This window comes from Coregonus lavaretus, assembly GCF_964263955.1.
Source record: "Coregonus lavaretus genome assembly, chromosome: 7".
NCBI classification, from domain to species: domain Eukaryota; kingdom Metazoa; phylum Chordata; class Actinopteri; order Salmoniformes; family Salmonidae; genus Coregonus; species Coregonus lavaretus.
In genome coordinates, this window is record NC_139994.1 from 9,112,435 (window position 1) to 9,127,920 (window position 15,486).

The 15,486-nt window shown below is 46.4% G+C and overlaps 1 protein-coding gene across 1 annotated transcript; it reads right to left on the reverse strand.

Moving 5' to 3' along the window:
• Positions 1-4,217: 4,217 nt before the first annotated feature.
• On the reverse strand, positions 4,218-7,792 carry LOC311131876 (tektin-2-like; the record flags this gene model as incomplete). The annotated part of the gene is made up of 10 exons (XM_084164998.1): positions 4,218-4,431; positions 4,664-4,743; positions 4,892-5,035; positions 5,299-5,406; positions 5,627-5,741; positions 5,915-6,058; positions 6,403-6,608; positions 6,981-7,106; positions 7,348-7,516; positions 7,788-7,792. The coding sequence occupies 10 exons, from the start codon at positions 7,790-7,792 to the stop codon at positions 4,218-4,220; spliced, it is 1,311 nt and encodes a 436-aa protein (XP_084021124.1).
• Positions 7,793-15,486: the final 7,694 nt, after the last annotated feature.

Below are 15,486 nucleotides of genomic sequence, written 5' to 3' on the forward strand. Positions count from 1 at the left end.
TGTAATTTTATACTGAGAAATCTGATACGGAACTCTTGTCTAAATCCTTCATATGGTTCCACCTTTATGAACTAAGTCAGCTATGGAGACACGCGGCCTACATAGGCCCTAATACTGGTATGTGCCTGGTTGCTTGTAGCCTACTGTAATATGATGAGTTGCCAAATTTGATGTGACTGGCTAGATGTCATTTTGTTCTAATTGTCATCTCCTCCACCACCAGATGCAGTAGCGTGAATTGCCACTGGACTCTTCTGTCCCAAAAATGCCATAGCCCTCTCCTTGGTCACTATTATCAGTCGCAACCTGATAGAGCGACTTTGCTGTGTCTCGGTGGATCAGATACTATTTTATTCATGCTTGCCCACACGCCTTTTAAATTACAGCCCGTAGCAGAGCCGCCGCATATGGGTCCGTTTCGGGTTTCAGCGGCCACACAATGGAGATGCTATCAAGTTGCGTCCTCTTGTTGTCTCCATTCGCGTGCAGCATGCTGACTAATCAGAATCCCCTTACATTTTGGCTAACAAAACGTAGCTAAAGGGTCTCTAGTAAATCCTCATCAATGGGTTATCCTTAATCCCTTATGTGCTGATGTGTATAGGCCTATAGCATAAACGTATATGCTTTAACATTGGGAGTGTGCTAAATAGGCCCTGTAAAATTAAATACATAGCCTATAGATACTGTAGTATAGAGATATCCTATAACGCAATGAATGCTATGTGAGTGTATGTAACTAACTAAATAAAAATGTGGAATTCCATTACAAATTCCATTCATCATTCCACTTCAAGTTCTCTATCCTTGACTATCATGATGAGCTACCCACTTGATTAAACAAGGGAGCGTTAGGAGCATGGTCATGGTCAGAAAATGTAAATGTAATACTTAACCTGACATGTGATCAGAAGACCTTGTAATTTTGGGAATGTGACTAGGTGTTTCACCAGTTGAAAAACACAGCACACCTGTCAACCATATACCACTCAAAAGGTCATGATGGGTCATTTGGGAAAAGCTGAATTGTACCACAGTCAAACCAAGGTCGCAATCTCTCTCGCTCTCTACGTGAATTATAATGAACAGTGCTGTGGAGTGTAATTTAATTCCATGGACACAGCGCCATCTTGTGTCTAAAACAGCTTTCAACTCAACGTCCACCATGGCAACACACAAAACAGAGTGGGAAAAAAATCCCTTGACCTTTTTTAAATTAATGGAAAATAAATATATCCATGATTTCAATTTCAAATAATAATATTGCCCACCTTTATACAGTATGATTTTGCATCGTAAAGTAAACCCTCATAGAGATCCTTCTTTATACCACATACAGTCTGTTTCTAAGACTTGTAAGATGTATGTACATACACTCGGCTCTTTGGTATACAAAAACACAAATAGACATCACTGATCTCTCTCTCCCTCACCTACTCGATCTTCCTCTAATTCCCTCTTGCACCATCTCTCTCGCTCTCTATCCTCTCCCTCCCTCCTTTCATCCCTCCTTCCCTTCTCAGACACACTGGGCTCCAATAGACAGATGAGGTGCTTCCAGCCAGGTGCTAGAACAGCTCCTCAGCTTGCTCAGTCTGTTGAAATGTGGAGTCATTCTCCATCTCCAGAGAGAAGCTGCCCACTGAGCCCACTTCTGACTCCCTCTCCCCTGCTCTCCCTGACCCCTCCATTCCCTCCATCCCCTCCTCCTTGGGTCTGGGGTGGGTCCTGCTGGATCCCTCTCGGGCTGGGTGGGGTCTCAGGGGCATCAGGGGCGTGGAGGACCTCCACAGGGGTGACTACGTCCCCCTCTCCAGTTGTCGATGCAGCTTCTGGGCCACGGACACCAGCTGACTTAGTCCTCAGGCTCAAGTTCAGCTCCTCCTCGTTGAGCTGAGAGAGAAAACAAATAAATATTCAAGATACACAGGTCATATTCAAGATGCACAGGTCATATTCAAGATGCACAGGTCATATTCAAGATGCACAGGTCATATTCAAGATGCACAGGTCATATTCAAGATGCACAGGTCATATTCAAGATGCACAGGTCATATTCAAGATACACAGGTCATATTCAAGATACACAGGTCATATTCAAGATACACAGGTCATATTCAAAATGCACAGGTCATATTCAAGATACACAGGTCATATTCAAAATGCACAGGTCATATTGAAAATACACAGGTCATATTCAAGGCAGATATAGTTCAAGTTGGTCCCCGTTTAACCCCCTAAACCCAGTTTTCCCCTATTTCCCTCACCTAACATTCATATTTTTCATGATTTCATAATCATATTCCTCACCTTGCGTCCCTCCTCGGCCTGCCTCATCCTCTCCTCCATGTCCTCTTTGCTGGTGACAGACTGGTCCCTCCTGCCCTTCAGAGACTCCAGGTGAGGGGGAGGCCCACGTGAGGGTTTCTCTGTGTCATCAATCTGATCATACACACACAGCAATTAAACCATGAGTGAATACACATTCCAACAACACATATTAGGTAAACACTCATATACTGTAGTTACTGAGTAATTAACTCGTGGGAATCGAACCCACAACCCTGGCTTTGCAAACGCCATGCTCTACCAACTGAGCTACATCCCTGCCGGCCATTCCCTCCCCTACCCTGGACGACGCTGGGCCAATTGTGCGCCGCTCCATGGGTCTCCCGGTCGCAGCCGGCTACGACAGAGCCTGGATCATCTCTTTAATACAGAGTGACTGTCATTGGCATATTGACATTGTCAATCAGTTATGCACTCACTTCCATAAGATGGCCGCAGTTTTGTAAATAACCAGGAAACTAATCTAGAGACTATCCAACCAGGCCCCAGTCTTATGATGACAAGAGATTATGGAACTCCTCCTCTCACCTGATTCTGACGCCACCATAGAGGTCTGAGGCTACATGAAGCTACACTTTGCTCTGCCCCACCAGTAGACCTGACCGGTACCCACCATGATGTTGTATGCCTCCCCACTGGCCCTCTCCCTGGGCTGGGCGATGATGATGCCTTGGCTCAGTAGCTGTTCCAGGATCTCACTGGACCTGGGTCTCTCACCACTCTCCTGGGTCAGGCCAGGACTGTGGGCTGAGTGGGACACACACACACACAAATATGAGGTCTCTGATGAGCACAGATACACACGCTCTTTCACTCTCTATCTCACCCCACCACACACACAGCCCAACCTCTTACCTGCCAGTGGTGGTAGTTTCCTGGGTACAGCCCCCAGTAAGGTGGGGACCTCTCCAGTGTCCAGGACCACTCCACTGTCTGTGGTGAACTTTGACACTGCAGAGTCGCCCCTACAGCCCTGTTTACTCACCGTGTCATCCTGTTGGGAGGAATTACAACGTCAAACTCAAATGCACAGTTTTTTAGGTGTTTTGACAGGTGCAATAATACAAAGTGTATCATATTTATTTAAAGATCAAGTAGCCAAATAGTTGGACTAAAAAGAAAGACTGGTAGTAGGCTGCTACCGGTAGTCCCCCCGCAAATCAAATAGGGGAATCAATTGTGAGGAAAAGCACTCTGACGCGCATCACAGCCGGATGTGTGCAATTCCATTCCAAAAGTTCATAACATTGTGTTACAGTTTTTAAATAGGAATCAAAATTAGAAACTGCAGGCAGCTTACCGCTACTCCGTGCAACTCGCTTGATCTCACCGGCTCGACCACCGTGATTCTGGAGCTGCCGCATCCCATATTTACTTTCAAGAGAGCAGTGGTCGGCTACAGAGGTTTCTCTTTGATCTACCATTAATAGAGAATTTCGCGCGATATTAAGCAAAAGGAACCTCTCAAGCAGTCGCATTCCTTCACACTATCCAAGACGCGCGACCAATGTCGCCATGGACTCTGTGCGTTACCATGGGCCGTTGCTACAATAAATCTGACCCGGTTAAAGAGGTGACACCCCCTGGACAGGCAGTAGGTGTCAGGGTGACCGCAAAACAACACTCAATCATTGTCCTCTAAATAAGTCCCATTCCAAAGGGTTTTTAGGCTTGTAGTGGCCCCTGTGCAAGCAGGTTTTGGCTCCAAATCAATCACTTGACTTGAAATTGAAATCACACAACAAGAAAAAATACTTCAAATACAAATATTTAATATATACTCTGTTATTGGTGTCACACATGACACACATATAATATAGCTTGCATCTGCGACTTCAGCCATGCCCAGAGAGACGGGTGGCAACATTCTAATTCCGAAAGGAGCTGGGGGAGCTGAGAGGAGAGAGCAGGGCCAGGGGTTCCTGTGCTGAAGTGTTGGCGGTGACCACGGTGCTTCCACGCAGGGGCAGGAGACTCTGACGGACCTCCTGGCACCTCCTGTCGATGTCCAAAGCCCGGCTCTTAGCCTCCAGGTTGTACCCCAGGGTGAACAGGGTCATATGCATGGACTCCAGGGTCTTCCTGTATATCAGGTTAGAGATAGATAATAGTCAGTTATCAAGCATTTAAGTGTGTTATGTTGTTGATGTAGTCAAGACAATTATCCCAATGTCTTTCATACCCATAACCACAAGGAGGCAATATTGCTGTCATAGAATAGTTAGGTGTCATATGTTCATGCTCTGTTAGTTCCAGAGAAGGTATGTTTTAGCAGATGAATTTGTCATCTTCACTACTGTGAGGGATAACTCACTGAGAGAGGAGGAGTTTATTCTGCAGGCCGAAGGTGTTCTTCCTCAGGTTCTTGTTCTCCTTCAGAAGAGCAATGTGGGGCTGGAGGGGTAGCACTGGGTTAGGGCAGCCACTCATACACACTGACAACAAACATTGTATTGTTAACATTAAACTATTTTAGGATGAGAGAAGGCAGGTGACAGACACATATACTAGACAGACAGACAGACTAGCCAGCCAGCCAGACCTGGTCCATGCAGAGCTCGTAGTTGGCCCTCTGGGCCAGGATGTCCAGCCGGGTGTGGGCCAGCTGCTGCTCAGAGCCAGAGTTCATGATCTGTCTCTCCACCTTCTGCATCTCCTTGACCAGGTCCACCACTGTCTCCTTCAACTGGGGACAGGTTAAAAGGTCAGTTACAGGTCAGTCAACTTATCTCATTAGTATCACTATTTACTAAGCACAATACAAATTATGAATTGTTTACATTGATAAACTATGACTATCATTTTCTACAGTGTGTTTTGCATAATTCCATACCACGTTTCACAACAGTGTGAATATTGTCAGAAATGCCAAGTGATCACAAGGCAGGTCCCAACTGCACGGCAGATGAATGAGCAACATGGCTAGGACCAGGACAGCTGAACACTAACCTGCTGTTTCTCCCACTCTAGGGCATCCCTGGCACGGCTCAGCTCATTCAGCCTCTTCCTCAGGCAGAAGTCAGAGGCACAGCGCTGGGTCTCCAGAGCATTCATCAGCTACTCCACCAACAGGATACACACAGTGAGTCAGACATACAGGAATGACACATACATTTATCAGATAGCCAGATATGTATGGCAAACATAAACAGAGTCTGTGCCAGTCCTTCAGTCAATCTCTTTCCAAATAAGGCACTGATATAACGTTGTTGAATGCATTTACATACAGTCAATATAAGGACGAGCATGCAAAACGATGTTCCACCCTGTACTATACCTTGGAGAGGGTATACTGCAGATTTCCACGGAAGTAAGAGCAGTCCAGGACCAGTTTCTCTGCTGTCTGCTTCAGTCTTTTGCAGTAAGCAACCCACTGATCATAGGTCAGGGTTCTGGGTAAGATGGAGAGAGGGTTTATCAAATAAATAGCTAAAGTAGTGAAACTTTCCGGCTTTTCTTTTCACCTCCAACTAGACTAAAAAGCTTTAGGTAGGAAACTATGACCCGGGGGGCAGATGTTTACGCCCATTGATTGATTGATTGATTGATTGATTGATTAACTCACCCCTTGACGATGTGGCAGGGTTGGTATTTGTAGCCCAGGTTGGGTGACTGGAGGTCAAAGGTCAGACAGTGTTTGTTGAGCTTCACAGCTTCTCCCTTGTCCCTGTGGTCGGCCATCAGCTGGGTACGCACGTCCTTCAGAGACCTACAGGTAGAGTGAGGACATAATGCATTCATATACAGTCAGATTAGGTGAACAATTTGCAGACTCAATGGCTGCGTTTACACAGGTAGCCAATAATTTGGCAAAATATCATTTGGGCTGTCTGTGTAAACGCAGCCATAGATAGCAATCTAGGTATGCCTATGGGACTGATTTGAGACAGTTGAGATAAAGACTTTACAATCTGCAAATGATTCATTAATGTCATTGGAATATTTGCGCAAAAAACGAGACAAGTGCCTTTTACTATCCAAGACTCACAACAGCAGCCTATGGACCCAGGTCAAAAGTAATGTACTACATAGGGAATAGGGCCAGTCTCTGACCAGAGGTTGTCCAGGACCAGGTGGATCTTCTGCTGAATCAGGTGGATGATCTCCTCAGCCAGTTCCACCTCCCGCTTCAGCTCAGCCTCCACGTCGTCATGGACCAGCTCCGCCGCCGTCCGGCCGTCTCGGAGCGCCACACACTCCCTCAGCACCTGCCTGTACAGGACCTTCTCCTGCAGACAGCGCTCAGCGATCGCCTTCACCTGGAAACATCCAGTTTAAATCACACACACGACAAGAGAGAGTAATTTACAGTCATGGGAATGTAGTATCTGTGGACCAGATTCCCTATTCCTACATGATCACCAATCACCTGGTTCTACACAACACATTGAAATCTGAACATTCTCAGATGTTGGTTGCATCTCTATGGCTGCGTTTAGACAGGTGTTTAGTCCAATCAGATCAGCTCTGAAAAAGATCTGATGTGAAAAGATCTGATGTGATTGGTCAAAAGACCAATTAGTGGAAAAAAAGATCAGAATTGGGCTGCCTGTGTAAACGCAGCAGTGCAGTGTGTCTCGAGTGTCCCAACTGTTCTCCCTGGCCCTGCATACACCCTGACTCCACTCTACCTTCACTAAGGCTGCCATCTCCTGGTCTACTCTGCCGATGCTGTCAGCTGATTGGCTCTGCCAGTGCCCCAGCTCCTCTACGCGGTTGGTCAGGTGGTCCTTGGTGCTCCAGGTGGCCCAGCGGATCTAAACCAACAGGTGGAAAAGAGGACATTGCATTCCAGTGGAGAGTCAATGAATTTCATTATATATTGCTAGTTCAGCATTGTTTTAAGCCTAATATAGACTGGATCTGATGTTTTGTCAGCACAACCCTCAGATCTGAGATTTCACCCCCAGATCGTGAGGTGTGCAGGGGTTTATTCCCATACACTGAAAAGAGAGCAGTAGGGTTCCTCTAAAAAAGCTGGGGGACACAATGTGTTACCTGAGTGGTAGCATCTCCACGTGCACAGTGAAGATCCTGGTTGATCTGATAGGCTAAAGCCCTCTGCAGCTCAGACTTTTTGGTGACCAGATTGTTGTTGAAGGACCAATCGGGTTGGGTGTACCTGGGGCCAGGCTTCAGAAAACGTGATTTCATGCCTGTAGATCGCCTACAAAACAAAGGGAGGAATTAATAGAGTATATAATATCTTGCATTTTACAAATTCTGCCAAATAGACAATTATTGACTTGTAAAAGGTTTGAATTTTAAGCAGTTTTCTGTATTCTTTGTGTGATTTGGACCAAGACTGGCTTCAAAATTTCCACTAGTGAAATAATACCTTATTTTCCATCTGAGATTTCACAGTTAGTGCCTAAAATGATAAGTAGCCTTTACTAACAAGAGAATACATCAAACAACTTCTAAAATAAATCACTTACCACATTATTAATTTAAAATGATGAAAATTACAGAGGTATAAAGCAAAGAGCTTAAAAGTTGAGCAGCTTGTTAGCGAAGACAAAAGTGAAATGTGTCAAAGTTTCGGAACTTTTCAGAATCACTTGGAATCCTCAGTTGGAACTATAAGGTCTGTGATAAAACAAAAATGGAATTCTTCCATTTCTGACATCACAGTAAACATCTTGTAGAATGTTTAAAACAGAATTCTGCAGGTTGCACGGTCACTACCACAATGTACAATGTTTGCATTTATGTTACATGAAAAAAACAGCCATCTATCAATGATTTTATAACATTTTGTCATGTTTTTCTCACTGCACATGGTCAACTCTGTCAATGCACTGTAGGAAACACATGCAGCTGGTAGAGAATGCATCAGGGTTTGCAACTGGCATGCAGTCAAAAAGCTAAGGAGCCTAAATGTGATACTATGTTTCTGACCGGAAGCTGGTCTAGACTTATGAGGCTCCGTGTGCAGATGCAAAACAACATCAAGATCTAGACTTATGAGGCTCCGTGTGCAGATGCAAAACAACATCAAGATCTAGACTTATGAGGCTCCGTGTGCAGATGCAAAACAACATCAAGATCTAGACTTATGAGGTTCCGTGTGCAGATGCAAAACAACATCAAGATCTACATTTACATTTACATTTTAGTCATTTAGCAGACGCTCTTATCCAGAGCGACTTACAGTTAGTGAGTGCATACATTATTTTATTTTTTTATACTGTCCCCCCGTGGGAAACGAACCCACAACCCTGGCGTTGCAAACGCCATGCTCTACCAACTGAGCTACATCCCTGCCGGCCATTCCCTCCCCTACCCTGGACGACGCTGGGCCAATTGTGCGCCGCCCCATGGGTCTCCCGGTCACGGCCGGCTACGACAGAGCCTGGATTCGAACCAGGATCTCTAGTGGCACAGCTAGCACTGCAATGCAGTGCCTTAGACCACTGCGCCACTCGGGAGAGACTTATGAGGCTCCATGTGCAGATGCAAAACAACATCAAGATCTAGACTTATGAGGCTCCGTGTGCAGATGCAAAACAACTGCCGTTCAGCGGCCAACAAGGCAGAGTTAATCTCAGCCTATGCTACCCTCCAGTCCCTCGACTTCTTGGCGCTGACGGAAACATGGATTACCACAGAAAACACTGCTACTCCTACTGCTCTCTCCTCGTCTGACCATGTGTTCTCGCATACCCCGAGAGCATCTGGTCAGCGGGGTGGTGGCACAGGAATCCTCATCTCTCCCAAGTGGACATTCTCTCTTTCTCCCCTGACCCATCTGTCTATCTCCTCATTTGAATTCTATGCTGTCACAGTCACTAGCCCATTCAAGCTTAACATCCTTGTCATTTATCGCCCTTGGAGAGTTCATCAATGAGCTTGACGCCTTGATAAGTTCCTTTCCTGAGGATGGCTCACCCCTCACAGTTCTGGGTGACTTTAACCTCCCTACGTCTACCTTTGACTCATTTCTCTCTGCCTCCTTCTTTCCACTCCTCTCCTCTTTTGACCTCACCCTCTCACCGTCCCCACCTACTCACAAGGCAGGCAATACGCTTGACCTCATCTTTACTAGATGCTGTTCTACTAATCTCACTGCAACACCCCTCCAAGTCTCCGACCACTACTTTGTATCTTTTTCTCTCTCGCTCTCCTCAACACTACTCACTCTGCCCCTACTCAGATGGTAATGCGCCGTCGCAACCTTCGCTCTCTCTCTCCCGCTACTCTCTCCACTTCCATCCTATCATCTCTTCCCTCTGCTCAATCCTTCTCCATCCAATCTCCTGATTCTGCCTCCTCAACCCTCCTCTCCTCCCTTTCTGCATCCTTTGACTCTCTATGTCCCCTATCCTCCCGGCCGGCACGGTCCTCCCCTCCTGCTCCGTGGCTTGACGACTCATTGCGAGCTCACAGAACAGGGCTCCGGGCAGCCGAGAGGAAATGGAGGAAAACTAGACTCCCTGCGGACCTGGCATCTTTTCACTCCCTCCTCTCTACATTTTCTTCCTCTGTTTCTGCTGCTAAAGCCACTTTCTACCACTTTAAATTCCAAGCATCTGCCTCTAACCCTAGGAAGCTCTACCTGCTGAATCCCCCCCCCCCCCCCCCCCCCTCTCTCTGTGGATAACTTCGTCAACCATTTTGAAAAGAAGGTTGACGACATCCGATCCTCGTTTGTTAAGTCAAATGACACCGCTGCTCCTGCTCACACTGCCCTACCCTATGCTTTGACTTCTTTCTCCCCTCTCTCTCCAGATGAAATCTTGCGACTTGTGATGGCCGGCCGCCCAACAACCTGCCCGCTTGACCCTATCCCCTCCTCTCTTCTCCAGACCATTTCCGGAGACCTTCTCCCTTACCTCACCTCGCTCATCAACTCATCCTTGACTGCTGGCTATGTCCCTTCCGTCTTCAAGAGAGCGAGAGTTGCACCCCTTCTCAAAAAACCTACACTCGATCCCTCCGATGTCATCAACTACAGACCAGTATCCCTTCTTTCTTTTCTCTCCAAAACTCTTGAGCGTGCCGTCTTTAACCAACTCTCTTGCTATCTCTCTCAGAATGACATTTTTGATCCAAACCAGTCAGGTTTCAAGACTGGTCATTCAACTGAGACTGCTCTTCTCTGTGTCACGGAGGCTCTCCGCACTGCTAAAGCTAACTCTCTCTCCTCTGCTCTCGTCCTTCTAGACCTATCTGCTGCCTTTGATACTGTGAACCATCAGATCCTCCTCTCCACCCTCTCCGATTTGGGCATCTCCGGCGTGGCTCACTCTTGGATTGCGTCCTACCTGACAGGTCGCTCCTACCAGGTGGCGTGGCGAGAATCTGTCTCCGCACCACATGCTCTCACCACTGGTGTCCCCCAGGGCTCAGTTCTAGGCCCTCTCCTATTCTCGCTATACACCAAGTCACTTGGCTCTGTCATATCCTCACATGGCCTTTCCTATCATTGCTACGCAGACGACACACAATTAATCTTCTCCTTTCCCCCCTTCTGTTAACCAGGTGGCGAATTGCATCTCTGCATGTCTGGCAGACATATCAGTGTGGATGACGGATCACCACCTCAAGCTGAACCTCGGCAAGACAGAGCTGCTCTTCCTCCCGGGGAAGGACTGCCCGTTCCATGTTCTCGCCATCACGGTTGACAACTCCGTTGTGTCCTCCTCCCAGAGTGCAAAGATCCTTGGCGTGACCCTGGACAACACCCTGTCGTTCTCCGCTAACATCAAGGCGGTGACCTGATCCTGTAGGTTCATGCTCTACAACATTCGTAGAGTACGACCCTGCCTTGCACTTCTCATCTCCCGTCTGGATTACTGCAACTCGCTGTTGGCTGGGCTCCCTGCCTGTGCCATTAAACCCCTACAACCAGAACGCTGCAGCCCGTCTGGTGTTCGACCTTCCCAAGTTCTCTCACGTCACCCCGCTCCTCCGCACACTCCACTGGCTTCCTGTTGAAGCTCGCATCTGCTACAAGACCATGGTGCTTGCCTACGGAGCTGTGAGGGGAACGGCACCTCCGTACCTTCAGGCTCTGATCAGTCCCTACACCCAAAAGAGGGCACTACGTTCATCCACCTCTGGCCTGCTGGCTCCCCTACCTCTGCGGAAGCACAGTTCCCGCTCAGCCCAGTCAAAACTGTTCGCTGCTCTGGCACCCCAATGGTGGAACAAGCTCCCCCACGACGTCAGTACAGCGGAGTCACTCACCACCTTCCGGAGACACTTGAATCCACACCTCTTTAAGTAATCCTTCTACCCCCCCTTACCCCACCCCACCCCCCCCCCCCCCCAAAAAAAAAAGTGGTTGTCCCACTGGCTATCATAAGGAGAATGCACCAATTTGTAAGTCGCTCTGGATAAGAGCGTCTGCTAAATGACGAAAATGTAAAATGAAAATGTAAATGTAACATCAAGATCTAGACTTATGACGCTCCATGTGCAGATGCAAAACAACATCAAGAAGACACCCATTGACCTTTAACGTTTAAACCCGTTAGCCCTTTCAGGGCCCTATTAAGCACGCCTCTATTTATATAGTTAACATATTTACAGTAATAATCAGGAATTCTGTCAGCAATGTAGAGTCCTCTGTAGCTCAATTGGTAGAGCACGGCGCTTGTAACGCCAGATTAGTGGGTTCGATCCCCGGGACCACCCATACGTAAAAATGTATGCATGCATGACTGTAAGTCGCTTTGGATAAAAGCGTCTACTAAATGACATATATTTATTATATTATAGAGTTGAGGCATTTAGCACACAACGTTTGCGTTAAAATCTCACATTACAGACTATAACCATGGCCATTATTGTCCTCTATAAAAGCAACATTTTGGCTACATTTTGGATTAATACAAACTTGAAAACAATGCATTCATGAGACAAAAGGGACCCATTAAATCAGATTGAATATTTTACATGTGTTAATACCTACCAAATACAGAGATTTACACATTATCAAAACTTCACGCCAGGGTTAGCATACTCGAAACACAGCCCTTATTTTAAGTGTTTCTAAAATCCCCTATGGAAAACAATTGGAACCATTTCCCTGTTTGACTACTAGGTTTTATGGGTATTATGAACCTGGGGAGGCTTTACCCAGCTGAAGGGGCACGTGCCGAAGCACCACCAGATCGGTCGCAACACCGGTTTCGTCTGACTCTATCGGGACTGAGAGTCTGACCTCTGCAAGCAGCATTTCAGACAACACAAGCCGCAGCCTGACCTCCGGTGATTACTGCGGCTTCTGCAAGCAGAACGGAGAACCGGCAGAGATCTACCCGATCCACAAACTGAAATCCAAAGATGGCTAAATCATCTGCCCCATTCTGAGGAGCTACATTTGTCTTGTGTGTGGCGCCACCTGGGACAGCGCTCACACGCGCCCCTACTGTCAACAGGGCAACGGAAAATATGCAACGTTCTTGTTCCAGTTAGCCTATGTATACTACATGGCCAAAAGTATGTGGACACCCCTTCAAATTAGAGGATGCGGCTATTTCAGCCACACCCGATGCTGAGAGGATTTTACACCCGATGCTGAGAGGTGTATAAAATCGAGCACACAGCCATGCAATCTCTATAGACAAACATTGGCAGTAGAATGGCCCGTACTGAAAAGCTCAGTGACTTTCAAAGTGGCACCTTCATAGGATACCACCTTTCCAACAAGTAAGTTCATCACATTTCTGGCCTGCTAGAGCTGCCCCGGTCAACTGTAAGTGCTGTTATTGTGAAGTGGAAAAGTCTAGGAGCAAAAACGGCTCAGCCGCGAAGGGGTAGGCCACACAAGCTCACAGCAAAGTGGTAGGCCACACAAGCTCACAGAACGGGACCGCCGAGTGCTGAAGCGCATAAAAATAGTTTGTCCTCAGTTGCAACACGCACTACTGAGTTCCAATCTGCCTCTGGAAGCATTGTCAGCACAATAACTGTTCATCGGGAGCTTCATGAAATGGGTTTCCATGGCCGAGCAGCCGCACACAAGCCTAAGATCACCATGCGCACTGAGAAGCGTCGGCTGGAGTGGTGTAAAGCTCGCCGCCTTTGGACTCTGGAGCAGTGGAAACGCATTCTCTGGAGTAATTAATCACGCTTCACCATCTGGCAGTTGGACGGACTAATGCATAGTGCCAACTGTAAAGTTTGGTGGAGGAATAATGGTCTGGGGCTGCTTTTCATGGTTTGGGCTCTTAGTTCCAGTGAAGGGAAATCTTAAGGCTACAGCATACAATGACACTCTAGACGATTCTGTACTTCCAACTTTGTAGCAACAGTTTGGGGAAGGCCCTTTCCTGTTTCACCATGACAATGCCCCCGTGCACAAAGCGAGGTCCATACAGAAATGGTTTGTCGAGATTGGTGTGGAAGAACTTGACTGGCCTGCACAGAGCTCTGACCTCAATCCCAACCTTTGGGATGAATTGGAGCGCCGACTGTGAGTCAGGCCTAATTGCCCAACATCAGTGACCGACCTCACTAATGCTTGTGGCTGAATGGAAGCAAGTCCCCGCAGCAATGTTACAACATCTAATGGAAAGCCTTCCCAGAAGAGTGGAGGCTGGTATAGCAGCAAAGGTGGACCAACTCCATATTAATGCCCGTAATTTTGAAATGAGATGTTCGACGAGCAGGTGTCCACATAGTGTATTTTTCCACAAAGCAGCCTATGAACATGTTCCATTTTGAAAAACAAATCTATTTTTGTACCTAAAAACAAAATAGTTTTCTTCAGAGCGCGAATTAAACCATGACATTCTGGGTTTTGCTATTGGGTGCATGCGTTTGCACACTTCCTTTTCTGGGCCTAATAGTAAAAATGTATTACCTTTTATTATCTGATTGTCAAACAAATCACATCAAAAAGTAGGCTACCTGTGCATGTTCGGCAACTCCAAAATAATTCCAGCATCCAAACAGTGCACTTGCGCCATTTGATTAATGGAAATGTACAACTTTTTCAAAACACCAAAAAGTGAGCCTATTGACATTTGGCGATTGCGTCTTGCTGACAAATTGACCTTTTTTTGTAGCCTGAAAAGTCAGGACACATGAAAAACGGCATGGTCACCCTAACACACAAGGTCAACTTACTAGACTAGGCTACAAATGTGTATTACCATGAACTTCAGATAGGCCTACCCATAGCCAGTGATGTAGCCTAGTGTGGTAAAAAAACACGCCCTATACTGTCAAAGCATTTTTTCTGAAAAACTTGAATAAACCCCTAGGCCTACACCACTGCCGGTAGCCTACCCTCTCAGCCGAGCCAATTTTACACACATGAATAGTGCTTGACTTGGGCTGGAGCTCACCGGAGCTGGGTACCAGCACCTCAAATGTTCTACTGCTTGAGCTCCTGTTACTCTTATAAAATATTAGGTAAAAAGTATTATGGAGCTTCTGCACCTAAATGTAAACAGTACCGGCACCCGAAATGAGTAGCGGCACCTATTTCAGTCCAAGTCCAGCACTGCACATGAACACACGCAGGCATCAGATAAAGCTGCTTTTGCTGCGTTCAAGACAACTGGGAACTCAGAAATAAATTAGCTCCGACTGGGAAAATCCAATTCCAAGTTGGAAACTGACATCTTTCTAGAACTCTGACTTTCCGAACTTAAGATCACTGACTTCATGATTTGACCTCGTTTCCCCCCCCCCACAGTTCCCAGTTGTCTTGAAAGCGCCATTGAGATAAAGGTTAGCAGCTATATCCTGTCATCACACAATCACCATTTAGAAACAGAGACAATTAATTGATAAAGGCATTGTAAACAGTAAAATATGCTTGGAGTCTTCACAGATCGTGTCATAAAACACTACAATTATTTCCTTACATTAATTAGTGTTATTTGTCATTATTAAGCATTTAACCATTGAATTAGAACATTGAATTTAAACCCTGTAGGAATCCTGGATCTTAGAGATCTCGGAAAATGCACTAAGTGTAAATATGTCTGACATTTCATTATGTTTCGCCGTGAAAACAGTTCTCATGGGCACACAAATTCAAAATAATATAGGCCTATGCCATTGCAAAATCGATTGCTTCTAACAGAGTCAACTATATATAGGCTTACTGTCATTAACTTGGATGGATTGGATGTGCATTGGTGTCTAGCTGTAGGCTAGTTGTCTAGTGATATT